A 27,734-nucleotide genomic window follows, 5' to 3' on the forward strand; every position below is an offset into this window, starting at 1 on the left:
ACAGACACCTCACTTTAGCTCTGGCTCTTTACCGAATTTGAGAGTCAGCCTCCTACAAGTCGGCCAAATCGTCATAACAGAAATCAAAGCCAGGATGGATTCCAAGTTTCCGTGCTGGGACAAGCTGTCTGTCGAATATGAGCAGTGGCATATAGACGTGGCCAAGAACAATGGCCCCCCTCTCAATTTCGAGGCTTGGATCTTGAAGCATCGTACCATTGCCAACGAATTGTTTTACGATCTCAAGAGGCTTGCGGTGATCAAGAAGTGGTCGAGGGAGAGATTCTTCCGGGACGCGAAGGAGCTCATGGACTTGAAGGGGCACTTCTTCGGGGACTTTGAACATTCTGCCTACGAGTCTGTCATGCAAGGTGTCGAGATCAAGGACGCTGTGTACCCATGGAGTGTCATCTTAAAAGACGCCGTGGCCAAGACCAAGGGGGTCGAGGGGACAGAAGAGACTGGAGAAGACGACAAGCGGGACGAACATCCTTTCCGACTGGTCACGACGACATGCGACACGTGTGGCGAGGACGGCAGCAGACCCGCATGGGGTCAACCCATTGGCTTCACCTGGAATGGAGCAGATGCGATCGATAAATACTTCACCTGCCCCAAGCCAGGATGCACGACGGCCTGGAACGAGTATGTGCGCGAGGGCGTCCTACAAAACCAGGATGGCGAAGAGATCTTGATTCACTGCAAGCAGTGCCTGTCGGACATCTGCGCCGACTGCGGCGCTATCAAGCCGACCACATCACAGAAGTACTGGAGGCAGATCGCTACGGCACTTGACATTACTGCTGCTCCTGGTTCCACGCCCTTCCGCAAGGCAGCACACCAAAAGGGCTTCAAGGAGCGAAGCCTGACCGACGTCTATGCCCCACTGGACGTGGACGATTTCCTCTTCCATGGGCATGACCACCATTTGCTCCAAGAGAAGGCGGCGGAAGGGACTAACGATGAAGCCAGCGAAGCGGCACAGAAGAAGTGCGACCTGAAGCGGCTGTTCGAGATGCGCGCGGACCGCAGCGTCGGCAATGCTGACCCGGAGGAGCCCCGGGGCCGGCAGATCGCGCGCATCGACTTCGCGCCGATGCACGACAGCAACCCCACGGACCGGTGGTTCTCGCTGCGCAACCGGGAGCTTTACGAGGAGACGGCGCGCTTCTGCGGGCGCTGGTTTGGCGACGTAGACTTCCCCGCCGACTACCACGGCGCCGCGTGGCTCGAGGACTACGGCGAGCAGTTCCTCCAGTACACGAACCTCGCCGCCGCCGAGGACGGGCTCCGCGCCCCCTGGGATGTCATGATGAAGTCCGGCCGCCACCGCCGCTGGCTCGTCATGGGCATCCTGTCCCAGATCATGGAGAAGAAGATCCACAGCGAGCTGCTCTTCGGCGCGTCCGAGGCCGAGAACTTGGAGCTCGATAAGCAGGATGCCATGTTCCTTGCTGCGGACGGTACGTATATGAAACCTACCTCGACTATCCCCATTGTAGTTGGAATGAAGCTGTAGGGACTGACTTTGCTGTGCGTATATACAGGTTTCCCTCGAACCAAGCTCCGCAGCTATATGATTAACATGTTTCTGGGGGACAATGCGGTGTCTACGATGTTCTGGCCTACTGTCGACCACCTTACCAATAGCACTATGACGATCCTGCTGCCCTTGACGAACCTGCTCTGCTACTTCCGCCCATCGGATCGGTGGACCGACACGTTCGAGATGTACTCGCAGCTGCACTCGCTGATCGCGCAGGTGGGCTACTTCGCCATCTGCATGCAGCGGGACGCGAGCATCTTTCACGTGCTGTCGGCGACCCGGGGGCGCGCATGGACTGGGGCATGGAGGCCCAGGCCAGCTACGATCTGTACCGCGAGTGCAAGGAAGAGGCCGAAGCCCGCGACAAGGTCTGGACCGAGGCGCAGCAGGCCATCATCAAGAAAGCGCAAGCCGACGCCACCAAGGCCGCCGGCGCCGGGCCCGAGGCGGAAAAGCACGTCGCCGAGCTCGAGAAGGAGTTCCGCGTCAACCGCCACCACCGGCTCCGGGGCGCCCGCGTCAAGTACGCCGTCTGGCCAATGGTGACGCGGTACAGGCCCGAGAACGAGGGTTGGACTCTCCCTGGCGGCGGCAGCCTGGAGAGCCGCCAGCACGGCCCCGGCGTGACGGACGAGGATATCGAGAAGGCCGAGGGCCAGCGCATCCTCGAGATTGGCAAGTGCGTTGTCATCTACTCCCAGGGCCTCATGTACCCGCGTCCGAACCATGCGCAGGCGCCGCTCCTGCGGGGCCCCGGCGGCGCGATGATCCACGGCGCCGAGCGCGACGGCGAGACCCTCTTCGATTACCGCGCCGCGGCGGGAAAGGCAGCCCGCGATGCGGCCAAGAGCTGGAAGGTTCGCGGTCCAAGGTTCGCGGCCATGCTTGCTTTCATCGCCGTGCTCCTGGCGTACCGTGTGCTCATCTACGCCGAGGTGCGGGAGTACGTCCCCGCCGAGGACGCGGAGCCGTGGATGCTGTGGCTGCAGGTCTGGAAGTTCTACTGGCTCGGCGTCTTTTTGGTTCTCGCATCGACCCTCGTCATGCACGTCGTCGGCACGCTGGCCTACCCCGACAGCCGCTTGTTCTTGCGCCAGAGGGCCGCCACCGTCGTGCGCACCGTCCTGGGCACGATGGTGGTCATGGCAGGGCTTATGCTGAGCCGGGGGTATGGCACTGTGGCGTACACTTGGCTCGGTGCCGCCTTACCTGCTAGCTTTGGTCTCGGTGATGACAGTGCCGGCTTGTGGGATGGGTTCCTATGGCGACCGTGGAGCTAAAGAGAATGTGTGGTTTAAGCAAGCTTGTCGGTTAGGTTGCCGTCCAAAAGGCGATAATTGCTCTTTCAAAGCACCATCTATCTGTATCTATATAATTTGTTCCCCGAGTCAATTCCTTATGTACTAGTTAGCAATCCATCTATTCTGTTTAATCGGAGTCTATCCTGTCCTTCATCTTCTTCGCAATCCAGGCCGCACCTGACGTTGCGATGAAAACGAGAAAGAGAAGGGGAGGCATATAAGAATATGATGTTACGCATCAACCTGAAAGCAGTGTAATATCAGGGACACGAGGGAGATGAAGGCAGCCACCATGGCAAGCACGATGAGCCTTTGTCACCACCGTTGGGTTTCTAAAAATATGATATCGTTTGGTATAACGGCGCCCCGGCGAGTAAGCGCTACCCAGCGATTAACTGAGCAAGAACAGATACTACACTTGATCTTAGCCAGAGAGGCAAAAGAAAGCTAAGGAGGGGAAAAAAGACAGCTCAAGGTGGTGGACGAGACCGCAGCTTTTATATTTGAGAATAGTGGCCAAGAGTGTCGGATATGTGAGAGTCAGGATGCCTGTTCGTTGCTGCTGCCTGCTTGGCTTGACTGCTGCCTGCTTGTGGCGACAGCCCTGCGCGCGGTGACTGGACGGCGAACAAGTCATGCGAAACCCGTCACCGAGGGCGATGTCCTCTCGGTCGTGGATGAAGGAGTTGAAAAGCGCCGTTAGACGGACACCCCGTCCTAGCCACCCCACGACGAGTACATCACGTCTTGGTCTTGAGAAATCACACGAAAAGAATGCAACTATAGAATAGCCAATAATCGAATTGCCAACTAGCGACCGTTTATTTCGAAACAACGCCAACATCGCTTTTATTCTGTCGCGCGACCACTCCGCTGCGTGCCTGCTACCTGTCTATGCCCAAATACGCTTGCGGTAAGGTCTTGTTACTGCAAACCAGAAAACTGAAATAGCCTGGGTATCCCGTTTTTTGTCAACCACCGAAATCAGAACGCTGCGAACCCGCCTCTAATCGATTAATAATGTTGTTGGGGTCTAGCCAAACTCCATGTCATGTTTGTGTGTTGATCGTCATCAACACAAGGGCGCTCCTCCCGGCGCCTTATTTGCCCCATCTTGCCGTCTCATCGCCCTCCTCCCACTCTTTCTCCTGATATCCCAGCTGTTTCTTGACCTCGTCCACCTTGGCCTGATCGCCTGTGTTCTTGCCAGCGTTGTCGCTGATCTTGATGGCAGGGTTGCCATCGGCAGAGCTCAATTTGATCACAATGTTCATCGGGGACGACTTCTTGCCCGTCTTCAGGTTGACGAAGTCGTTGGTCAAGAATGTGCCCACGCCAAAAGTCGGTTGGAACCCTGCCTCTTCCGAGACCTTCTTGTACTCTATGCACTTTTCGATGTTCAGCGAGTCGGAAAAGACGATCGTCTTGGACTTGATGCCCTGTGAGTCGTAGAACTTGCGCATCACCTTGACAAACTCGGCAGGATCGCCAGAGTCTTGACGAACGCCTGCGAAGGCCTCAGCGTACGTCTGAGGCGATACTGAACCCTCATCCGTTGCTGGGGCATTGGGAGTACCTGGAAGGTATTGGATGGGATTGCTGAAAGCCCTGAGGAAAGCGGGCGTGCCAAAGGTGTCGGTCAATGCGATTCCGAGCACACCTTGACCAAAGCACCCTATCCAGCGTTGCAATGCCTTCTCTGTGGCTTCTTGGTAGTTGTTCTCGATGGCAGCCGTGCCCATGAACCATTCGTGGGCCACAGTTCCGATAGGGGGGATGTTGAAGCGCATAGCTAGGTGCACGTTGCTTGTGCCGGAGATCCTGCCGGAAAACCCCTTCTTCTCGCCCTCCTGGTTGGCCTTTACTAGACCACGGAAGACAAGAGCCTGGGTGTGGTAGTCTCTGCGTCTGCGAGTGCCAAACTCGGAGGTGATGCAGCCTGCCTCGAGCAGCTCCATTCCCTTGTTGTAGGCCTGCTCCTCTTGACCTTCGTAGCTCCATTCCGTGTCCATAAAGCGAAAGTAGGCTTCGGAGGTAAGAGCGAGGAGGGGGATCTCGTAGAGGATGGTGTCGACCCACTTGCCACGAACGTGGATCTGGAAGTCGCCGATGTCGTCGGGGCTTCCGGTGTCGCCGCCTATGGGCTGGAAGGTGGTGACAATCTGCTCGCGGGGAGAGAGGCGGAACTCCCTGAGGAAGTCGAGGTACTGGGCACTCAGGTAGTTGCAGTGGGTTTGCAGGTAGCGCAACTCATCGTCGGAGAGGGAGATGTTGCCAAGTTTGCCGATCTGGGCTGTGAGCCACTCGTAGGCTTTGCGCGACAGCTTCTTCTCGGGGGTGCGGTTGGTGAAGGCGTAGGTGACGGGAACGTCGGGATGGTACTTGAGGACGGCGCATTGCATCGTCAGCTTGTAGAGATCGGTGTCGAGGAAGGATATGACACCCTCGGGGAAGGGCGTCGACGAGTTGAAGTCCAACATGGCGCAAGTGTGTACGTAAGTAGAAAAGCCAATAGCGAAGCTGCGTAGACAAGTGTTGGCTGGTGGTGGTGGTGGTGGTATACGTCGGGTATGCGGTAATTGTCTTCCGGACTTCCTTCAAGTATGTGCCTCGTAGCAGCCAGGCGGGTGACAAAAGAGAAAGTACCGCCAACAGGATAAAATCGAAGCGTTCTCGAAGAGTTTAAGTAAGAATTGTCAGAAATAACGGGAAGGTATTCTGAAAATATATAAGGATGTCCTAAGAGGCTGTGAAGAAAGTTGTAACTTCGTTTGCAGGCCTGAAGCTACCCGTTTCATCATCCGCCAGGGCAAACAAAGCACTACCACGACAATTACCCCTCCAAACGCTTCCAAACAAAAGAACAGACCCTGTCCCCCACCTTCCTCAAACAGTAGTCAGCGATCGATGGGCGCTGCCTTCTGCTTCTGCTGCTGCCACGCCAAACGCCTGCGACAAGCTTCCAAGCTCGAGCCACAGGCGGCTGAAAAGAAATGGGTCCTTCTACATACAAGATACATAGCACTCTAGGCACTGGGCACTCACCCCTTTTCTTGGTCATGCAAGGTTTCCTCGACCCTTGGCAGACAACTGATAATGTAGCAAAACCTCGCAGAAGCAACACGGGGACATCGCAAACTATGTAGCTAACCCAGAAACCTTTGTCAAATGATTTTCTCATCAGTTAAATTTGTCTTGACTGCCTCTCTCGGCGAATCAATCATTAATCATGGCTTTCTACATCATTGTTCGTCCAGCTTGCTGTATCTTGAAGGGTATACATCATACGCACCAGCGACTGCTTGTTCCACGAGGTATTGCTATATTGGGAATATCTGGCGCATCAAGACTCAGTCCCTATTAGCATGTCCCTGCTCGTGACGGAGCTCCCGATAGAGCTTCTGTACCAAGTTTTGTCTATATTCATCACTCCGTCTCCCTCACCATTCGGGGCCGTTGACCTCAGGGACTTGAGGGCTGTCAGGAACTTATCCCAAACCTGCAGAGACCTTCGCACAGTTTGCTCGCCATTATGGTATGCAGAAGCGAAAAATAGGGACACGTGGGACTCCGAGATCACCTTCAGCAACCTCCTAACAAATGCCGCGTCCCATGGCCATATTGAAGTCCTGCAACAAGCGGTCGATGCCGGCTTTGCACCAGGAGATCCCCATTCTGGCTTATTCGAATTCCAGCTGGATTCTACCGGAAGGGTGAAGGCATGGACCAAATCGCACCCAGGACCATGGCCTCTCGAGGATAACTCAGTGCGCCTGTATCATGGCAACCTTGCGCAGGTTTCAATCCTAGGTGTAGCAGCACCCCATCAGAAGCTGAAATTCCTCAGATGGTTGTTTAACCTCGAAGCGCCACCTGGAAGTTGGACTGTTCGACGCTATCAACCAAGCATCCTCGAAGTTGCGGCCGAGGCAGGGGAGCTTGACGTAATCCAATACATCCTGGATATCTTCCCACCCCAGAGCCCTTTTGTTGACAGCCGGAGCACACTTTTTCGCATCGCCCTCTGGAGCAAAGCCCCGAATGACACATTGGAGTATCTTATGGGGCATGTCGAATTGACGGGCTATGAGACTTGCAAGGACTGGTTTGAAGTAGTCATATATAGGAAAGACCTTCAGGGGCTAAACTTTCTCCTGGCTCACGATAAGGCTCTCGGGATCTGCGAAGAGTATGCAATGGGGGGCATAATAGTAAATGCGTTGGATGCTGCCTTGCTCCCTGAGCGTCGAGGAAAGATCTGCAGCCGCAGCGTAGAGATCATCAGCACAGTACTACGGTGGGGCGCCGGAAGATGGCCAAATGGAAGTGAACGTCGCATCCACTACAGCATAACAAAATTCACGGAAGCTCTGCGAGGGGCCCTTCCCAGAAAGCAGAGGTTTTTGCTTCATATAGCAAATAAGCTGACCTATTACTACCGAGTCACGTGGACTCAGGCCACCGAGGCCGGAGACGAGCCCTGGAGCTTCGCATTCCTTGAGAATTGTGTCTGTGGACGGACGTGCCGGCAAGGCAACTGGGTGAAGCTTTTCAAGCTACTATGCCGCCGCACCCCGCAAGGTGTGTGCCGCGCGTTTGAAAGCCGGTACGGGCCTGATGACCGGTCGGGGCCACTACGACTCATGGCTGACCTCATGTTTTCCGATTCTTTCAAACGATTGGGATTTTGCAGATGCCGCCGCCGGATCCTCGAGATTCTTCTCGGCCGGTGCGGGTCCGACATCAACGAGGGCCGCGGCACGGCGCTCGGGACAACGCTCCACACGTTCTGCGAGAACGTGTTCAGGCTCCGGTCCCGCGGCTACTTCGAGCAGGGGCCGCTGTACATGGTGGGCAGCCCCTGGGAGATGCTACCCTTCCTCACCTTCCTTGTCAATAATGGGTGCGACGTGGAGGCCCACGACGTCGACGGGCGCACCGCGTGGGATTGGTTGCTCGAGGGACAGCGAAACTTGCGCGAAGACACGGATACGTGGGAGCAGATCATGAGTTCCGGCCGGTGGGAGCTCTATAATCTCATGAGAAAAGCGACTTATTTCTGGCCTACCAACGAGACGTCTAGCGGACGTTGGGATCTCTTGGTTCGTTTGTTTGGTCCAGAAAGAGTTGACGGCTCTCGAGTCTCGCTGAACAGACGGCGCGCCAACTAGAACACTGTCCATATCCACTTTTCAAGTATTAATTCCACGACTCCCCCTTTAACCAATCTCCAAGCTGATATGCACTCAGTATACAATAGCTGCCGTCATCCCCTTTAGACCCCTGACACTGACACCGATAACCATGATCTTTGGCAAGCATTGCCCACCGGCCAACCATGAAACATCTTTTCAGCACTGCAGGCGAGGAAGAACGTGCTGGCCAGGTGCAGAGGCGTAGTCCAACTATCACAGGTCGACCGTCACGACAGCGATCTCAATTAGCATGTCAGCCTCCACAAGGACTGAGTGGCTAATGGCCCTCCCTAGCTGCCGTTTTGAAATGATGCTTGTCATGTACCTGACCACAGAACTATTAAACTGCATTGGTCAAAAAGTACATGCCTTCAACCCAGCTGCTGAAATACACACCCAGGAGTTGAGCTCACAACAGCCCCATCATGGTCAGCATCCTCAACAACACCTCTGGCACCAATTAATCATAGAGTCGAGGGCCTCGAAAATATTCAAGGCCTTTACCTTATTATCAAAGTTCGTATCAAAATATAGAGTCCCCACGCGGCACCTTCATTGCAAAGAAGGACTTAGAGGATCAAGAATACTGGTCAATGTATATCACTTTCCTCTTGGTATCGGCAAGAGTGACTCTTAAGCTTACATGGGGAGTTGTTCAGTTCATCAAGAGGTGTGTGTAAAAATAATTGCGTGTGAACGTAGTCAAGAAAAAGCAACCTAACCCCCGAAAAGTGGATATGAGACAGTGTTCTAGTTGGCGCTCCAGAGGGGCCTATATCTTTCGGATTTCGGGGTAAACTGGTTCTCATTCGGCGTATTGATTGGCGAGGACAGCGTTTGTTCCGGTGATACTCTTTGGGCTTTGGAGCCCAGCAGATCCTCCATGTATCCTGTAAGTAATCGATTTCGGCCTTACAGCAACTAGAACTCGTCGAATTAACAGCAGTCATCATGTCGGACTTGCAACCAGCTGCTGACAAGAAGAAAAGGTATGCTATCGTGGGCACAGGCGGTCGTGCCATATTCTATTACACGGCAATCGCCCGGGACTTCCCGGCAACGTCCCTCATTGTGGCACTATGCGATACCAACCAAAACCCGCATGACCTATGCGAACTCCAAGCTGGAGTCTATGGGCCATGCCTCTGTTTCTGCCTACCCAGCCACGCAGTTTGATCAGATGGTCCAGGACACCAGGCCCGACGAGATCATCATTACGACCATCGACCGCACGCACAATCTTTATATTGTACGCGCCTTGGAGCTTGGTTGCAATGTCATAACCGAAAAGCCCATGACAATCGACGCGCCGCGCTGTCGGGAGATTCTCGACGCCGTGGAGCGGACGCCAGACGGACAGGGCCGGGTGCGCGTGAGCTTCAACTACCGCTATGCGCCACACAACACCAAGGTCTTTGAGCTACTGCGTTCAGGGGCCATCGGAACCGTCACCTCGGTCCACTTCGAGTGGATGCTCAACACGTCGCACGGCGCCGACTACTTTCGGCGATGGCACAGGGACCGCCGCAACAGCGGCGGACTGCTGGTGCACAAGAGCACACACCACTTCGACCTCGTCAACTTTTGGCTGCAGACTCGGCCCGCCACCGTGTACGCGCAGGGCGACCTGAAGTTCTACGGCCGCGAGAACGCTGAGAAGCGCGGCGTCACCGGGTTCTACACACGGGCCAAGGGAAGCGAGGCGGCTAAGGACGACCCCTTCGCCCTGCACATGGAGGACCACGAGCAGCTCAAGGCGCTTTATCTCGATGCCGAGCACGAGGATGCGTACTACCGAGACCAGGGTGTATTTTCGGACGGCATCAGCATCGAAGACACCATGAATCTCCTGGTTCGGTACCGAAACGGCGCGGTCATGACTTATTCGCTGACGGCCTACGCCCCCTGGGAAGGGTTCCGGGTCAGCTTCAACGGCACTGGCGGACGGCTGGAGCTGGAGGTCGTGGAGAATAGTTATGTCAACAGCGGCGGTAGTCAGGCGGCTGAAGGAAGTATCGAGAAGACGACGTTGCTGCTGCGGCCACTATTTGACAAGCCACGAGAGATCGAGATAGCGGCTGGTGTTGGAGCTCACGGAGGTGGTGATACTGTACTGCTCAATGACCTATTCGGCGTGCCGACGACGGACGAGTATATGCGGGCTGCAAGTCACATCGATGGCGCCTTGTCTATCTTGACTGGTATTGCGGCGAATAAGTCGATCGCCACGGGGCAGGTGGTCAATGTGGACGAAGTACTTAGAATCCCCTGAGGTTATGCCCCGAGGAACACCATTTTGAAGCAAATGACTTGAGTTGCAGCCACCATCTCGAGCGGGATAAAACACCATACTGTAGACACGCAGTGTTTGTAGTGTTTGGGAGGGGCGGCTCTGGTTCGTGATCCATGGAGCAATAGCATGAGGGACCTACGTAGCACTTTATTATCCGCCCTGAACTTCCACACCCACTCTTCGCCATCTTCATCACTTCACCTGCCCTCTCCAGGTCGTCAGCCTCACCGGCGGCTCATCTAACAACATCACACCCAGCAACGCTCGATTTAACCAGACGACTGTCTCAGACTTCCGATCAATGGGGTTGTTAGGAGGGCGCTGCGAAAGGGTGCGGCGATTGGTGAGAGGAGGATTGATGCATTCTGTGGCTGACAGCTACCCCTGTCAGACATTGTAGTTTTTAGTGAGGTCATCTGTGGCTGGTGCATTTAGCCGTTGCAAAGTCTCATTGCACTGAACCGAACGGACTGCACTGCGTACGTTGCGTCGCTACCCAAACAGTTCAAAAGCAACATTGCTTTGCAGTTTTGGAGCAGCCCATACAACATAGCAAAAGCTGTAACGTTACTGATCCAATCTCAATTTGTATCATGAGGCTCGCTCTGTAAACATTGTCACTATACAAATTGCGCAGCTCCCCTCGACACACCTACTCGTTCTCTTGAGACCTCGGTCGCTCCGCTATGTCTGTGACCGGTAGACGAGGCCCGTCGATGCTGGTAAGGACGACCAAAACTTTCTACCCTATCTCGCACGAGTCTATTTATTTCTATGGTGGCTGGATCTAACAGGCAATTGATCAACAGGTCACCGACTCGCGCCAACGGCCTGCGTCTCGTAGCGCACAGCCATTGCCAGTCACGGCGTCCGGCGCACCCCCACGCATGTCATCGATGCGCTTCATCTCCGTCGACAATGTCTTACAATATGCTTCAGAGATCCCTTCCGGACAGCCTCGACTTCCCCCGGGAGTCTCCCCTCGTGCGGTCAGCGGCGCCCGGCGGATCAGTGGCGGCGGCCTACCCAACCTTGCCTCGCGGACAGGCCAACACAACATACCTTCGCGAACCTCGAGGATAAGTGAAAAGCTAGTTTTGCTGCCGGTTGCAGACGAGGACGACGAACTTCTGGATGACGAGGCGGACGACACCTTCATTGAGGAAGAGGACAGGCCTCTGAAGGACGATGAGCGCGAGATGCTCCGGAAACGAGGCGCATTGCGAGGAAAGAGTTATGCTGAGCGTCTACCAAAAGTTCAGAGAGCCGAAAAGCTCTCCAGATTGACGGCCTACTGCACGGCCCAGTCGTACAAGACCAAGGAAACCTCGGAGTTTTTGCGGAAGAAGCACGATGCGAAAACGAAACTGTACGACGACTGCCTGTACACTGTATACCACATCCCGCTGCTACCTGGTATGGACGGGTACCGAGTTCGGAGTCGGCCAATCCTTAAGTCCCCGGGCACAGGGAAGACAGTGGTCGATCTCGAGATCGAGAGGAACGAGCAGAGAGACGAGCACATGGGCTACTACGACGAGTATGGCTACGGCGACAGTCTCAGCCCGACCCGTGAGAACGGCAATCACCACTCTTCGTCGGGCGATGGGGATCATGATGACCAGCAAGCATCTAATAATCCCACCAATCATCTCGCGCCCGACGCGAAGCAATTTGCCGAGATGTTTGTCTTCTCCTATGGTGTGGTGGTGTTCTGGAATTTTACCGAACAGCAGGAGAAGAACATTTTGGCTGATCTCGCATTTGCCGAGAACGAGTCAGGGGTGTCGCTCGTCACACGCCCCCTCGAGCAGAGCGACTTCGAGACGGAAGAATTCCATTTCGAGTACAACGCTAAGATTAAGCGACCCCGGATTTTCAACGACATGATCACGCTATTGCCGCGATCCGACCACATGGTCAAGTTGACCATCAGCCACGCCATCGCGCAAAGTACCAAGCTATGCTTCTTCGAGGAGCGCATGTCCGAGACCATGCTCAACGCCCAACATGTGCCGAAGCGGCTGGCTTTAACCGGAGATTTGAGTATGACCAGGACCGAGATTCTCAAGATTCTAGGACGCTTGTTCAAGAGCCGCGTCGACATCAATCTATGTAAGTGCAGCAGACAAGCCTTCCAACCAAGCCTTCGCCGAGACTACCTAGAAGGGGTAACTAATTCGTAATGCAACAGCCTCGAATATCCTTGATGTTCCCAACTTCTTCTGGGATGCCGAGCCCATGTTGCATCCCCTTTATGTTGCCATTCGGGAGTACCTCGAAATTGACCCTCGCATCAAAGTACTCAACGAGCGTTGCCGCGTTTTCCTCGACCTTGCGGAGATCTTATCGGATTCCGTTGCCGATGCCAAGATGAGCGCTATCACATGGATCGTCATCGTCCTAATTGTAATTAGTATCCTGGTCACGGTAACAGAGGTGATGCTACGCTTCACGATTCTCAGCAAGGAGAAAGCAAACAACAGCGGATCGAACGGGAACGCTGCCGAACTTCTCAGGGCAAAGCTGCATGGCGCCATCGGAAATGCAACCCTGGCCGAGCTGAAGCTGTGGAGCGCCGGCTTGAGTGAGCAGCAGCGTGGTGCTGTCTGTGGTTCTGATTACATCGGCACCACCTTTGCGGGCATTTGAGGTTTTTTATCGTTCTATCTTTCTCTGCGGTCTTTACTTGCATCGGGGGAAAAGAATCTAGCGTGGATGGCGTTTCGTTTTGCCTTTTTATCAGAATGCGATTGCGATACCCTTCCGTAAAAGGAGAGAAAGAAACACCACGATAGGAAGGGCTCGTCCATCTTAGTGGGCATCAGGGCGGCGTTTAAGAAGCTTTCTGATTTTTATGTAAAAGCACTGCACGAGCAGTAGCCTTGCTTGGGCTTTGGAGTTTGACTTGATGGGAACGGAAGTCCTTATTATTTAATATGCACATGCCCGGTATTTACACATCGTCAGCTGCCGCCGCCGCCATTACTTGCTTACTCCCTCGTGACTATAGGTGCGTCTTTCAACGGCTCCATGACGCGGTTGTTGCCGTCACTCCAAGTCAAGATGCACTTGTGCCGGCGAACACGCCAGGGATTCTCGCCAGCTTCTTCGAGCTCTTTGATGCGCACCAACTCGAATTCATACCGGCCCTGACATGGAGCAGTTGATTAGAAAACAATGTTCTCCTTTTCGACATAATAACAGATGAGCCACGACAGATCTCTGACTCACCCCATTGTGTACCATATTCCCAACGCCCCCTGCGGCGGACTCGGAAGTTGCAGCGGCTTTGCGCATGATGTGCCCGTTCACATTGGTGATAACCTCACAGTGGTCCGGGACGGTAGCAGTAGCCGCCGGCTGGGGCAGCTGCTCGATGACCAGCCCCGCCAAGACGTGCTGCTTGGCGTCAAAGGGCCGCATCGTGCCAATGGCGCTGGCGGCACATTCCTGATTCGACACGACCAGGGGCTTGCCCCGAACATGGACGTGTAGTCGATGGTGACCTCGCCCGGCGCATAGCATTCGTCGGCCAGGGCACTGGCGTTTTCAGTGTCGTAGTAAAGGGTCTGTGTTTGGGTACATGAGTAGGGATGGTGGACAATCCATGGGTATGACGGCGTGGGAAAGGGGGGCCGCGTACAATTTTGCTCACTGTGTCTTGTATGTTGGCTCGGTCGAGCAGGTACTGCTGGATGGTGTATTCGGCGCTCATATTGAATAGTGGGTAGGGGTATATGTTCAACTGGCAGAACTTCCAATGTTTTCGAGATGTATAACACACTCAGTCTGTGTGACTTCTGGCTGCAGCAGACAGCATGCCACGATAAATGCTGCCAAAGCCATTTTATATCCCCTGGAAAGCGTGTCTCTGTTTCTCGATTCCGGGCATTAGAATACTTGAAGCCGGGCGATGCTCCGTTCATTCATGCGTCCCAGTTATATACCCCCATCTTATTCACTTCGCACATCGATTCCGTGCCAGATTATACAGAGCAGGTGGCTTGGCCAGGGGGTTGAGGGGATCCATAAGGATATAGCTCCGGCGTTAGAGCACTAAGCCCCGGCCGACCCTCCGTTCCCACTGATAAATCCATGGCACCAGATTCGCTTCGAGACGCAACAAACATTATTTCTATTGTATGGATTCTAGCCAGAATCTATCGATAAGGACTGGTATAGGGGGGTAAGCAACCAAAGGGGTCTGTTACCCCGCTGGTTTGCTCTCTACCATCGCCGACATCACGACCTCGTACTCATCACTCGGCATTATTTCGTAAATCGCATAAGTGTCAACATGATCCTACTGACCCTCGCCCATTCTCTTCCCCGTCCTAAATCAGCTCCAGCGCCAAGTTGACGGCGCGACAGCTGGGGTTGCTCGGCGGCTGCGAGTAGACCCAAGACACCGTCTCGTACCAGTAGCCACCACCGACGTACTGCCAGCACAGGTGCCAGTTGGTGACGTTGACGTAGTCGGCGCCCTGCTCGGGCCGCGTGGCCGTGTTCTTGGAGTCGTCGCTGCCGGTCAGGTAGACGGTGTGGTTGGCGTCGGCGCCGTCGTCGTGGAAACTCACGTAGGCGCCCCCGCTGTCGCCCGGGTAGAACATGGCGGGCTGCACATTGCTGGCGTAGTTGACTCCCGAGTTGAACGTCAGCGCCTCGGGCACGTACGTGGTCCCGTTCTCGCCCACCAGCGGCAGCTGCCACACGATGGAGCCCGGCTGGAACACGGCGCCCGTCTCCGGGTTGTACCCGGAGTAGTCGTAGTAGTACTCCTGGGACGTGCCGTTGGGGGCGCCCGCCAGATACACTAGCGCCTCGATGGCGGCGCCGGCGTGGTACGATGCGCCGTAGCCTTTGGGGATGGTTGTTAGTTTCCGGATCGTGTGCGCGCAACGAGAACACGGAAGCATCTGAGGGAGCGAAAAGGCGAGAATCGGTCAGTTCTTACCATCGATGGACTTGTCCGTCTTGCCAGTGATGTGTATGTGGTAAGGCCCAGTCCGGTTGAGAGCCAGGGCGCCGGCGGCAAACGCAGCCAAAACAGAAAGGTTCCTGAAGAACATGGTGGATGCTTTTACAGAGAGTGAGTGTGAGACTCGGGATCTCTGGTGTTGGTTGCGATGGTGGTAGCGGTGGTTGGTGGTGGAAAATACAGCTGTCTCGCTGCTTTATATATCGTTTGTTTGGAGACGAGCCGCGTATCCGGCGACGTAGTTATACGGCGGTATATTGCAGATCCCTATCGCACGTTTTGCGCTGTCTCGCTTGATTGCCCAGTAGCGCGGTGGCGATCCCTACGAAATCCGGCCGATCTGGAAGGCTGGCGATGATGGCATCTTACTCGATAGCTGAAATGTCTCATCGGCCTGTGCCTCCTACTCCTGTGGTTGGGGCTAGCTAACAGTCTAGCTCTGCATCAACACATCCATTTCTCCCTCCCCGCTCCCCTCTCCTGGGGAACACGAGCTGTAGCCGACCTTTTGCCTGTCTAGTCGTCTGTCTTGGTGCGTGATCTGCGTGTGACCCCGCTTAGGCAATATAGGAAACCACACCGGTCACTCACATATCAGCGTAATCGTTACTAAGGGACCAGCCTCGTATTCTATGCAGGTGTGCGCAGGTGACATGCGCTTTCTCGTATTCAATCTCGTGGTAGCTCTGGCCGACACCAGCCGGAGCCGAAATGTAAGCCATGCTGACATCAGCCACTGCTAACATGAATCTACATGCGTATGCACTGAAAAAGTCAAAGCTCTGTTCTTCTCGAGATCAAGTATATTCCTCGGCATTCCTACTTATTCATTGTGACGGATGCCTGTATAGACGTTGCGCACCTATGTACATGTCAAACGGGTGTATATGACAAAAGCGCAATCTCCGCATTCAATCCGTTCCACGTGCGAGCGAGAAACCCAGGTAAGTATGTATGCAAAGGGAGAAAACTCAAGATACCTTGCTTTTCCCCATATCCGACCGAATGCAAGGATAACACGCTAGTCAATCGGTCGAACCAACAGCCAAGCAGAGAAAAGAAGCAAAATGCAGTATCATGTATCAAACAAATGAGACGAGAGAGAGAGAGAAAAAGCTCCAGCATATCCGGCTCATCAAGCCATCGTGCTGGCATGCCCCAATGCAGGTCAGGAGAGAAAAGAAATGCGAGAGAGCCTTTGCTGTACTGGCGGGCGAGATCATTTACCGTGCAGCTTCTCCTTCAGATAAATCACGGCTGCGTACCCGGCGCAGCACTGGGTCGTCATGCCGTGAGCACACCAGGGGCATTTCACCATGGTGGTAATGGTCGCCGACACCCCAAGCAGCTTGTCCTCCACCACCGAGTCGGGCTTCGCCATGCACTCATACACTCGGGACGGCATGTCGTGGAAGAACTTGCAGTTGCAACATTCCACCAGCATCTTGGCCATCGGCTCGCCTCTCCGCTCCGGCGACGCCGAGCGTGCTGCAGGCGGCATGGCCCCCTTGGGCGGGTATACCGGGCGCAGCGCTCGTGACGATAAGGGGTGTACCGGCACTGTCTTCCGAGCTTCTTGCAGATAGGCAGCACTGGCGGAAGCAGGATTCTGCTGCGAGTCCTGGCTGGTCGAGCTATTGTTCCGCGATGATTTCAGCGACGTCGGCCGTAAAGCAGGGGAATCCGCGTCGAGTTCGGGTGGCGGTGAGTTCGGAAGGCTAGTAGGAAGACTAGTAGATGAGCCTCTCATCTTGGCCTTCCTTGGGTTGAAAGGCTGATGTCTAAGCGGTGGCAGGAAACTGGTCGCGGGCAGATCTATTGCCGAGTGTGCTTTGGGGGGAAGGGTCTGCCGCCGCGGGTGTTCACGCACCCGTACCGGCTCCTCTGTTCCCTCTTTCAATTCATCAGCGAAAGCCACCGAGGTCGGAGTTCCCGCGAGTGAAGGCGTTGGGGCCAAGGCCTCCATTCGGTTCGAGCGCGAGGACACGACAGATTGGTCGTCTTGGTCCATCGGCAGAGCTGTCCGGCTCCAACTATCATCCTGAGCATATGTGTCAGGGTTGGACGAACGCGGATTACGCTCTCCAGTAGGAGTAGGTAGTTCTACAATTGAAGCTCTGTAGGCCTGTTGCGTTGCTCTTTCGTCGGCTTGCACGAGTGCTGATCTCACGGTGGATCTCGAAACAATATCTACCGAGCGTCCTTTTCGCGAGTGTGGCCGCGAACTGTTTGGCGTCGTTATTGCCGAGGTCAGAGGGCGGAATTCACCATTCGTAGATGAAGAAGACCTTTCTGAGTTACCGCTGGATTGTGCCTCTTGAAGAGAATGAGGCTGATAATGAGTCTCTACCGCATCTGTTGCTTGAGCTGTATCAACAAGGTGCTCAAATGCTGGCACATCACTATCTGATTGGTCAGAGGACATGGTTGGTGATATAAAAATCGGCGGACCATCCAATAATGATGATTGTGCCATTGTCGGGTCTCGAGAAGTTGCAGTCGGTGCCTGTGTTGAAGGATCCCTTGCACCATCTAGGCTCGGGGTCATGATGCTCCAACTCTGTTCTTCCTCGTCACCTTCATCGGAGGCTTCATCAATCCGGGGCGACGATGGCATTCTATTCTCGGTGGGACTCCTCAGCTCCAGGGATGGAGGGGCGTAAGATTCGGAGATAAACGCGAAATAGTCGGCAGGTTTTTCCACCGTATGGGACATTTTGTGAGCGATAGGGGCCAGGGCAGAATCTTCCAGCTTCATGATATCCTCAATCATAGGTGTTTCCTCGCTGGACTCAGTGGCGTCACCGAAGTCATCGTCGTAGCTCACAGCCCTGCCAATCACACTAGGAGAAGGGGACAGCTTCTTCACTTCTTGCTCCGTTGATTGGGGCTCAAGTGCGCCATGGGCTGGTTTGGTCGATGATCCATGATTACTAACGAAGTTACGATCTTCTTCGTTATGGAAATGATGCCTGACACTCAAACGGTCAACTTCATCCCTGTAGACTGAGGCGTAGCTGTCTATGTTAGATTGGTAGTCTGGTTTCCTTTCGGCTTGCTCTGTGCGTTGCACCTTCTCCTCGGGTTCCTGCATTGGGTGATGGGCAACACATTGCACCTCAGCATTGGGCTCCCTTGTCTGGCTCTTCTGGCTACCGGTGTCCAGGTCTCCAGCTGGCTGAGCCTCAAATTCGCCATTGCGGGGGTTTGAGTTGGGCAGCATAGTGATGAGGACGGCGGCGCCCTTCGTTCGCGATGGGTTGCTGGGGCGCAGAAGTATGGCTGGAAGTATTGTGTCGTCGATCTCGCTTGTCCACGAGATCAGCTTCATCATAGTCGCTGCTCGGCTCCCTGAGACGAGGCGGGTGCGCCGGGTGCTGTCGTCCCCGCGATTCCCCATTGTCCGGTGCTCCGTCCATCTTCTGTAGTAACGCCAGTGCCGATGCAGGACGAGCGTTGTGTTGCGGGGCTGGCATTCCATCCATGCCACTCAGTGCTGAGCGAGAAAGAGGTGGGCGAGGTTTGTCCTCTTTAGCCTCCGAATCTGAGCCCTGGTAGTAGAGATACGAGGGCCCTTTGAGCCTCGCAAGCAAGGACATACTGCGACCATGTCCAGAGTTCGAGGAATGCCGACCCAGCCCTGGTCTCTTTTCCTGTGAAGACATCGATTGCGTCGATCCCGATGTACTAGATCTGATTGACGGCGCTTGGCGTGGATTGGTGAAGTCATGATCAGCCCCTGGCGCCGTAGAGCTGTACATGTGCGAGGGAGGTCCAGCACAAGTGCCGCTATGAATTGATTGTGACTCGTCAACACTACCCCTGGGTGCTGATGTCTTCTTCGGTCCAGTGGAGCTGCTTCTGAAACTCGCAAGAAACCCTCTGCTCTTGGGCTTGACGTTTTCGTCGCCGGGGGCCTGGGGATTGATACCGGGACTGGCCATGGCTTCCGTGGGGAAAGTCACTCGTTGAACGAGTTAGTAGACTTCTTGGGTTGAATTTGGCAGGCTGCTGTTCTAGATTTGGCGTCGATAGCGATCGGTCTGAGGCTTTCAGTGCTTGGACACCTTGCGTTTCTGGGGGAGGAACCTTGCTCAGCCTGTTGGATTGTTTTTTCGAGGCCTTGATCGCTTTTTCTTCGAGCTTCTTTTTCTCTTTCTTTTCCCTCTTCTTGGCCTTCTTCTTGGCGCTCTGGCCAAATCCCTCCCAGCTGGGTGAGTGACAGATGGAGGACGCTGCGTCTGACAGATCGTCCACTTCGTCTTCCTGGGGCCCTGAGAACGTCACGGTTTTCGTACGCTCTCCCGGCTCTTTTTGAGATTCAACAACTAATTCCTGGTTTTCCGTAGGAGTAGGATCATCGTCATCTTCTTCCGCACCCTGGGCCGAAGTTGGGGACGGAGGGATTGAGATTGACAGAGAAGGTAGACCAGCAGACCTTCGAGCAGCTTTCATATTTTGAGTGGGTGGCGGATGTGCAGAGGCACGCCGAACCCGCAATGCTGAATCAGGAAGGGCGGATGGTGATGGTCTTGTACCTATTGGTCCTGGCGGGGTGGGATGAATTGAGCCATTGTCCTGAGTGCGCTGCAACTGGAGGGAGTAAGAACGAGACGTGTTAGTGGGTGCATTTATGGAGGGGCCATCGATGTGACTGGAAGGTAATGCCGTCCTCAGCATATAGAGTAGGCAAATACCCGAGGGAGCTTACCTTGTAATGCTTCTCCAACTCCAACATACGCGAGAGGCTATCTGCCCTTCCTGGCATTCCTGACCTGGCACTCCGTGCTTTGGCCATATTGGACATGACGCGTCAAATCAGGATCTAGGAAAAGAGTGGTTTGTCTCGGCAAAGGGCGGCGGCGTGGTTTGGTTCGCGCTGGGATAAAGGGCCGCTTCCCCGTTGCAATGTCATCAACAGCAAAGGATGGCCCACGGGTCTTAGATTCCTGTCTTGCAGAAACTCTGGGGAAACGGGTTTTATTGATAGATCCTAAGGGTGTGCTGGCTTGGGGTGGGCGTAGAGTGGACGCAAGAATACTACACTCTGATCTGGCTGTTGCAGCGCATATTCTCACAGTCGGATCCGGTTCCTCGAACGATTAGGTGCAGACAAGGTTGGTAGGTACTTTACTTCTTAATGAAGCTTTTGCCGAGAAGCGGCAGGTCCCAGCTGTGCGACCGGCTGGTGGATGACAAGCTATGAGACCCGAAGTCCGGTATTTGAGAAGGGAGAGGACAAGCAATGCTATGGTGATATCTTTGGGGATGGAGCTGACGTGACCGTGGGCTCTTTTCGATGGTGTAGCCGCTAGGGCCAGGAGATATGCGAGGCAGGAGAAGAGAGGGGCCGAGGGAGGGGGACAGAACCAACTCAGTCCAGTTGATCAATCCAACTGGTTAAGACAAGAAGAAGTCGAGGGGATCAAGCCGTTCAAAAGGAGATGGGAATAAAATAAACGTACACTTGTTTACTACTCTTACAAACCGACGAAGACATTGTCCCTCGTTTAACCCCTGAAAGGCGAGACGAGGAACTGGGGCCTCTCAAGGATGACCACGACAAGAAGTCGATACATACAACTGCAGATCAGCCCTTCAGATGGGCCCCTCCGGGCTGGCTCCCTGTCTGTCCGGTTCGTCCTACCGTGAGCGAGTGGATGATGATGAGAGGCGGGCAGAACAAAGAAACGAACGGGAAGGGGAGGGGGGCCAAAGCAGGGCATTGCCAAGCAATGTTTGCTGGATGTACTGCCTCAGGTGAGCCTAGGAAGCGTTGGCTAAAGCAAGCGGACGTAGCGAAGCAAGACTGGACGCTCGGAAACTCACATTTCCTGACTGTATGTACCTCTGGAACAGGTCAACGGTTCTTTCTTAGCAGCTCACCCTCACCGATGCGCAAGACAAGTAGCAATAGGTGTGTGTAAAGAGAGTCTGCGGTGTAACAAAGGCCGAGCTGCATCTGCAAAGAGGGAGGCTAGCTGATCAATAATAGCAGGCATCGCCATTCAATTCAATCAGCCACCCGCTCCTAGCGTGCAAGTCCAGCAGCACGTAATACGCCCTGCAGGCGAAGAAAATACGCAGTGCTCCTGTTGGTGCCAGCAGGACGGTGCCAGCTTGTCAGCTTCGCCAGGCAGGATGGATAGAGAGATAACCTGTAACAAAAAGCAATTTTACAGTAAGCTCCAATAACGTATGTCCCAAGACCAGTGTGACCCATTAAACCCCATCATCAGCTTACCCCGTACCAAGGTCAAGGCCCACTGTAGATCGATCCCCAATCCCTGAACTCAGCGGTGGGGGCAGTTAATCTGACTGTGGCTAGGCTTCTGGCTAGGCTGACCACCCGGCCAACAGGCCTGTAGAGTGGGTCTTCTAGGCTCTTCGGGGTCGGGACTGAAATGTACTGTAGAATCGTGGATGAGCTTATTTCCTCCCTCTTCACCTTCACTACACCACCTTGTACTTCAATTCCAGATTATCCACGATGCAGGTTAAGGTATGTGTGCGTGCTTAAACCCCTGTCGTTCGCGATCTCTTGAAGAAGAATCTTAAAATAGAATCAGTTGGTCAATGTATCTTTACTACCCGTCTTGCCGTCCATCCCTTCTATGCCGTCCAACGACTTCGACAAGAACATCTGACATCGAGGTGCAAATGCAAAGGGCAATAACTCGTGTATTCTCGTCCAATACCGTGGCCTACTTCCATGTTACGCTCAGTCAGCTTTGGTTGCTTTGCATCTAAGCGACCTTGGGAGGCAGCAGCCCTGCGGCTTGAACGGAGTTCGGCATTCGACGAGGACCCGATGGTGACTTTTTCTCCTTGGTCTTTTCGTCCAACGCAACTCCCGTTTTCAACAATTACCCCGGCTGATGATGATTCCGTCAACCTTGCAGATCACAACGGAGCCTGCAGGGTGGTCAGCCTTTAGCAGTATGGCTTGATCACGCCTCGCATGTCCAGCTTCTTGCGCGATCGATTCCGGCAGCCTCGAACGGGACCTGCAGCCTGTCTGCCCGACTGCGCGCCGTCTGAAAGCCTGTTGGATGGACGGCTGGATCCTTGCTGATGTCGAGCCCTTCCGCGGAATGATCCCGTTCCGGTAGCGATCAGCAACGTGCATAGCATCCACCAATCCCCGGTCTACTCTGAGCTCTCCCCACAGTCCAGATTCTTTGGACAATATGGTGTTTTCTCTGACCGACCGACCACCACCACATCGAAGTCTCACCAGCCACGACTCACGATGCTAGTAAAGTGCTTTTTCGGCGATTGTTGTACGGCCACTTTAACCGAATTAGCCGCCTAGACTTTGCCAAGCCCGTCCCTTCGCATCCTCCTTCCAGCCGCACTTCATCTCCACATCGCTCTTGTTCAATAGCTACCACGGTGGCACCATCATCACCCAACCATGCTTCCCACGAGGCACTGGTGAGAGGAACGTCCTTTCAAGCGTCCTTACATGGACGCGGGAAGCCCCAGCCGCTCATATTGCTATGGCGACAAGCTTCCTCGTTTTGGCGATGACGGGTTGCAGATGCATGCGACTCTGGTGGGCGAAAACTCAACCGCCACCATGCAGTCCAGTTTCGTGCACCACAATCTATCTGCAATATATTTACAGGGCCGAATGTGAAAATGCTTCTCCGGCTGGCATGCCACTGCGCCGTCCCACGAGAAGGGCTGGAAGCGCTCTCTGCTTACTGGCCAGCTCATGCTTTCGAGAATCGGAATCTGCTGGGCTGCATTACATTGCTGATACATGCTCAATACAGCAGTCTTCCAGAATCCACCGAGCCCGGTCTGCTCCCGGAGTATCTGGTAGTGGTGCCTGGTGCCTGGCTAGTGGACTAGTTCAGACGATCCAACTACAAGTCCGACTTTGGGCGTTTAGGTACTTGTATGCAGCTCATGGGTCCAACACGATGGCCTTCCGTATGACACATACAAATACACACTGTCAGCTTAGGAGAGCGACGCCGTTTTGCAGCCTTGCTGAGCCTTTGTCCGGCTGAGGGGCATGCGAGGGAGTTACGAAAACTCACGACAACGGGCGAAAGGACAACCTCTCAGGTTGCCAATAAAACCATGCACGTGGGATTTTGTTCTTTTAATAGAACATACCTACATAGGCTGTGCGACATTACATTGAATGTACATGTAGCAGCATGCATTATATGCCGCCTGCAAAAGACCCATGCATGCCAGAAGACGCCGCCGCAGCATGTACCCTTTTTTCCGCGTCCCGTTATGCTAATTTTGTCGCGCCCGAGGGTATAGAATGCATCGCTAAAGTATAAAATGTCGACTCATTTGGTAGACGACTCAATCCCACCTATCATACGACCGCTCATGTTGCAGGGTCGTAGTTGTTCCGGGCGATCCGATTGCTGATATGATCATTGCGACGGTGAGCGTCATTTTTGGAGAGACTGACGTGCATACAGACTTCATCTCCCAGAGCCCGGGTGATCAGGCCAACGAGTGGCTTTCCATTTGCGTCCTTCGACATGCTTTTGAAGGTTCCACGGATGCAGTTCATCAATCGCAGGCGTATCTAGTTCGGAACTTTTGGCCGCACGGCGGACCACCTGCCATGGAAGGTATGCTCTGCCGGCATAGTCATAAAGGTCGAGCGGGGTGGTATCCAAGATGCCCTCACCCGGCCATATTTTACCCATCGTCTGATTTTCGGGTAGTGTCATTTTGAGGAATTCCAGGAAAGACTTGACTAAAATAGAAGGCTCGCCTTGGGTTGGCCAACGTCTTGCCCAGCCGTGACATTCATGTCGGACGGAGCACAGCGAAATCTGTCCGGCGAAGATGCATTGAACCTTTCATCGTCATCATCCAGCAAGGTGAGCTGCCGCCTCTGGCCTCCTCGCCGATTCCAACCATCCTCTCGAAGCTATCCTGCCAATGCATGAAAGCCTCAGAGCCGATGGCAATATTCAGCCCCTATGCTCAATTCTTACTGGTTTCTTCGATCACAACTGTTGCTGGCCCCCAGATATCTGACAGAATCCCCTGCCCAACCCAAGGGAATCTCTCTGTCTCGCGGTAAATATGTATAGAGGCTGCCCCGTTTAAAGAGTGACCTATGATGGTAACACGGTTTAAGAACATACGCCCGGCCCAGTTGGTCCAGTATGTGCCTTGTAGACTTTTAGGACCCGATCCGACGTTGCCCTTCTTTCATAGGCTCAACTTAGCTACAAGTCGCATCTTAATCTGCACGTTTCGAAAATATGTGCCAAGACCTGTTGCATTCTGCACAGCAGTGTCCTGAGCATTGTCCTTGGGGAAGATGTACTGTAGTGAAGTTCATAATGGGCCCTGGGTTATGTATCGTCGATGCGTGCGGCTGCCATTCGCGAGAATGCTAGTCGGTGGGATATTAGAAAGAACAAATTGGCAGCTTGTTCTCGACTCATTACTAAGATCTGGGGTCAACGATCCACGGTCTGCCTACCCAAAAATTCGGTGCCAGGGGCCGACAGCGTACGTCATAAGGGTCAGCAGGAACGAGCCCGACAACGGGCAGAAGGTTTCCAACTAGTACCGATGGCGATCACAGAAAGCCAAAGCCAAAGCCAATGGCCCTGGCACTAAAGAGTGGCTGTCGCAAGCCACAAGCCATTGATTGACACGATATAATCATTATTCAGCATTGACTCGGAACTGGCGGGGTGTGGGCCGCAAAACACGAAATACGGAATACGTCATGCGCTCGGGCCAATGGCGAGCCTGGAGGTGCTAGAGGACTTGGACTGCCTCCGGATTGTGCCGTTGCTCACTATGTTGCGCATAGCAAACTCCAAGTTTCCTAGTCAATCTCTTCATTCTCTCCATTCGCGCCCTCGCAAAATATCCAATTGGGTCCTTCAGCAAACGACCGTCCGTCGCAATGTTCGCCAGATCTGCCTTCCGCGCGGCTCAGCCGCTGAAGCGTGTAAGAAACCCCAAAGACTCAATAGGTGACGACCCATGTTGCGAGGCCAATCGAAGCTGACAAAAGCTTTCATAGAACCTCCTTTCGCGATCCTATGCCACCGAGCCCGCCAAGGGCGGCGTCAATCCCCTCATCTACGTCGCCGGTGCTGCCGGTGTCGGCGGCGCTGCCTACTACTTCACAGCTACGCCCTCCGGAAAGAGCGCAGCCAAGAAGGCCGAGAAGGAAGTGAAGAACGTCGCGAGCCATCCTCCCAAGGTCGCCTTCACTGGCGGCGAGCAGGGCTGGGTCTCCCTCGTGCTTGAGGACTCGGAGATTATCAACCACAACACCAAGAAGCTGCGCTTCAAGCTGCCCGAGGATGACATGGTCTCGGGCCTGCACATTGCCAGCGCCATCTTGACCAAGTTCAAGAACGAGGGCATGGAGAAGCCCGTGCTGCGTCCCTACACGCCTACCAGCGACGAGAGTAAGTTCGGAGCGACCTCTCGATGGCCAATGGCTCCCACTGCGCACTTGAACCCACTAACGCCCGTTCTTTCCTTCCTGTAGGTGACAAGGGCTACATGGAGCTCATTATCAAGAAGTACCCCAACGGCCCCATGTCCACACACCTCCACGATATGGTCCCCGGCCAGCGCCTGGACATCAAGGGCCCCCTACCCAAGTACAAGTGGGAGACCAACAAGCACAACCACATCGCCCTGATCGCCGGCGGCACCGGCATCACGCCCATGTACCAGCTCTGCCGCGCCATCTTCAACAACCCCGACGACAAGACCAAGGTGACGCTCGTGTACGGCAGCCTGACGGAACAGGACATCCTGCTCAAGAAGGAGCTCGAGCATCTCGAGAATACGTACCCGCAGCGCTTCCGCGCCTTCTACGTCCTCGACAACCCGCCCAAGGAGTGGGTCGGCGGCAAGGGCCATATCGACAAGAACCTGTTGAAGACGGTCCTGCCCGAGCCCAAGGCGGAAAACGTCAAGGTGTTTGTCTGCGGCCCGCCCGGCATGTACAAGGCCATCTCGGGCGCCAAGGTCAGCCCCAAGGACCAGGGTGACCTCACCGGTATCCTGGCCGATCTCGGCTACACCAAGGAACAGGTCTTCAAGTTCTAAGCTCAGAAGGAGACGGATTGTAATGACGATTAGCAAGCAAGCATCCTCATTTGTTTGGCGATTGACGACCATGGTCTGATAGACTAGACTTGATGCCCGCCCGGCTGCACATATTCAAAGCCGGGATTGTTGTACTTATAGAAATAAACTCTGTTAGCATGGCAGTAGTAGATATCAGGAAATTAATTCGGTCCCACTCCCAGTAGCCTTTCTGTCGGTTGCGAAACTTACATCTAGCTACACGCATCTTCGTGGATCAAGATGTTGCGTCTCAATTGGTGCTATCTACCATCGATCTCTTTGAAGCCTCATAATGCGCTGTCGGAGGCTGTACCCTCGACCACGACGCAGCGCCGAGCCGGTAGTGCTGCTACTGCTGCTCCGGTGGCCAAAACTGTCTCCCGACGACGAAGGAATAAGTGTCGTCGCCGCGGATGAGTTGCCCCCACCGCCGTTATTACTGTCATCTCCGCCGACCCGGTGACTTATGGCATTCACCGCCGGGGACGTTCTTGTTGCTGCTGTAATTGTTGCATCTGATGGTTGATGACTGCCACCGCTAACACGGGGTCTATGCCTGTTTTTGTTGCTGCGCCTGCGACGGCGACGTGACGGCGTCCTCCCCCTGGATACGGAGGGGGTTGGAGAACCCGTCCACGAAGAGAAATCCGGGTAGCAGCAGCCGTCGCCTTCCTCCAGCGTGCTGCAGTAGGCGCTGAAAAAAAGACCTTCTACGAGAGCGACGAGGGCGAGGCAGGCGATCAGGGAGACGGCCATGGTGTGGTGCAGTTGGTTGGCTGGTTGGCCGGTGGTAGTTCGGTCGGCCGGTTGTTTTTGCAGATCCTATCCGCCGCCGCCACCGCCTGCGGTTCGTCTCTCCTCGATTATGAAGATACGTATATGTAGCGGTGTCCCAGCTAGCTAGCGGGGAGATTCAGGTTGGCTTTCCTCGTTGACGAGCAAGTAGATAGTAGTATTAGTAGTCGAGGACGGCTCTCTGCAGCCGAAAGAGCGATTTCACAAAAGGTGAGGTTGTTGGAATAAACCACCAGGGTCTTTACCAGGGCAGCTATATATGCTCCGAATATGTGCCTGGGCTGAGCAAAAGAACAATCAATACGCAGCGCGGGTCACAGCTGTATATTTAAACTGCCGCTGTTGTGGGTTGCTGACGAACAGTCATCGTAAGGTTTTATGCCTCTCTCTCTATGCTTCGCTCGTAGGCAACGTACGTGGAATTGTCGTGGCACTGCATGACTCCCCGTGAGTTCCGCTGCAACCAAGACTCAGCCCTTGCTGAATCAGGGATTGTGATTGCAAGAGGTGTGGTCCTGACTAA

At 54.4% G+C, this 27,734-nt stretch overlaps 11 protein-coding genes across 11 annotated transcripts; 5 read left to right on the forward strand and 6 right to left on the reverse strand.

Moving 5' to 3' along the window:
* Positions 1–94: 94 nt before the first annotated feature.
* Positions 95–2,826, forward strand: PG998_007255 (uncharacterized protein; the record flags this gene model as incomplete). The annotated part of the gene is made up of 3 exons (XM_066874071.1): positions 95–1,463; positions 1,548–1,810; positions 1,861–2,826. 3 exons carry the CDS (start codon positions 95–97, stop codon positions 2,824–2,826), a joined length of 2,598 nt encoding a protein of 865 aa, XP_066730016.1.
* A 1,121-nt stretch (positions 2,827–3,947) lies between these two features.
* On the reverse strand, positions 3,948–5,327 carry PG998_007256 (uncharacterized protein; the record flags this gene model as incomplete). Its single annotated transcript, XM_066874072.1, has 1 exon — positions 3,948–5,327. The coding sequence occupies one exon, from the start codon at positions 5,325–5,327 to the stop codon at positions 3,948–3,950; it is 1,380 nt and encodes a 459-aa protein (XP_066730017.1).
* An 885-nt stretch (positions 5,328–6,212) lies between these two features.
* On the forward strand, positions 6,213–8,018 carry PG998_007257 (uncharacterized protein; the record flags this gene model as incomplete). Its single annotated transcript, XM_066874073.1, has 1 exon — positions 6,213–8,018. The coding sequence occupies one exon, from the start codon at positions 6,213–6,215 to the stop codon at positions 8,016–8,018; it is 1,806 nt and encodes a 601-aa protein (XP_066730018.1).
* Positions 8,019–9,144: 1,126 nt separating this feature from the next.
* Positions 9,145–10,314, forward strand: PG998_007258 (oxidoreductase; the record flags this gene model as incomplete). Its single annotated transcript, XM_066874074.1, has 1 exon — positions 9,145–10,314. The coding sequence occupies one exon, from the start codon at positions 9,145–9,147 to the stop codon at positions 10,312–10,314; it is 1,170 nt and encodes a 389-aa protein (XP_066730019.1).
* A 707-nt stretch (positions 10,315–11,021) lies between these two features.
* On the forward strand, positions 11,022–12,987 carry PG998_007259 (uncharacterized protein; the record flags this gene model as incomplete). Its single annotated transcript, XM_066874075.1, has 3 exons — positions 11,022–11,057; positions 11,145–12,450; positions 12,530–12,987. The coding sequence occupies 3 exons, from the start codon at positions 11,022–11,024 to the stop codon at positions 12,985–12,987; spliced, it is 1,800 nt and encodes a 599-aa protein (XP_066730020.1).
* A 341-nt stretch (positions 12,988–13,328) lies between these two features.
* On the reverse strand, positions 13,329–14,053 carry PG998_007260 (uncharacterized protein; the record flags this gene model as incomplete). The annotated part of the gene is made up of 4 exons (XM_066874076.1): positions 13,329–13,487; positions 13,594–13,774; positions 13,801–13,907; positions 13,982–14,053. 4 exons carry the CDS (start codon positions 14,051–14,053, stop codon positions 13,329–13,331), a joined length of 519 nt encoding a protein of 172 aa, XP_066730021.1.
* Positions 14,054–14,672: 619 nt separating this feature from the next.
* PG998_007261 (uncharacterized protein) lies at positions 14,673–15,407 on the reverse strand (the record flags this gene model as incomplete). The annotated part of the gene is made up of 2 exons (XM_066874077.1): positions 14,673–15,196; positions 15,293–15,407. 2 exons carry the CDS (start codon positions 15,405–15,407, stop codon positions 14,673–14,675), a joined length of 639 nt encoding a protein of 212 aa, XP_066730022.1.
* A 1,128-nt stretch (positions 15,408–16,535) lies between these two features.
* Positions 16,536–18,716, reverse strand: PG998_007262 (uncharacterized protein; the record flags this gene model as incomplete). Its single annotated transcript, XM_066874078.1, has 1 exon — positions 16,536–18,716. One exon carries the CDS (start codon positions 18,714–18,716, stop codon positions 16,536–16,538), a length of 2,181 nt encoding a protein of 726 aa, XP_066730023.1.
* A 416-nt stretch (positions 18,717–19,132) lies between these two features.
* PG998_007263 (uncharacterized protein) lies at positions 19,133–20,114 on the reverse strand (the record flags this gene model as incomplete). The annotated part of the gene is made up of 2 exons (XM_066874079.1): positions 19,133–19,909; positions 20,028–20,114. 2 exons carry the CDS (start codon positions 20,112–20,114, stop codon positions 19,133–19,135), a joined length of 864 nt encoding a protein of 287 aa, XP_066730024.1.
* A 3,992-nt stretch (positions 20,115–24,106) lies between these two features.
* On the reverse strand, positions 24,107–24,634 carry PG998_007264 (uncharacterized protein; the record flags this gene model as incomplete). Its single annotated transcript, XM_066874080.1, has 3 exons — positions 24,107–24,280; positions 24,314–24,514; positions 24,539–24,634. Coding segments are annotated over 3 exons (471 nt in total), but the record flags the coding sequence as incomplete, so codon positions are not given.
* Positions 24,635–25,229: 595 nt separating this feature from the next.
* PG998_007265 (NADH-cytochrome b5 reductase) lies at positions 25,230–26,395 on the forward strand (the record flags this gene model as incomplete). The annotated part of the gene is made up of 3 exons (XM_066874081.1): positions 25,230–25,274; positions 25,350–25,743; positions 25,827–26,395. 3 exons carry the CDS (start codon positions 25,230–25,232, stop codon positions 26,393–26,395), a joined length of 1,008 nt encoding a protein of 335 aa, XP_066730026.1.
* Positions 26,396–27,734: the final 1,339 nt, after the last annotated feature.

Source organism: Apiospora kogelbergensis (assembly GCF_038363985.1).
Source record: "Apiospora kogelbergensis strain CBS 113332 chromosome Unknown utg000005l_segment0_segment0, whole genome shotgun sequence".
NCBI lineage: Eukaryota > Fungi > Ascomycota > Sordariomycetes > Amphisphaeriales > Apiosporaceae > Apiospora > Apiospora kogelbergensis.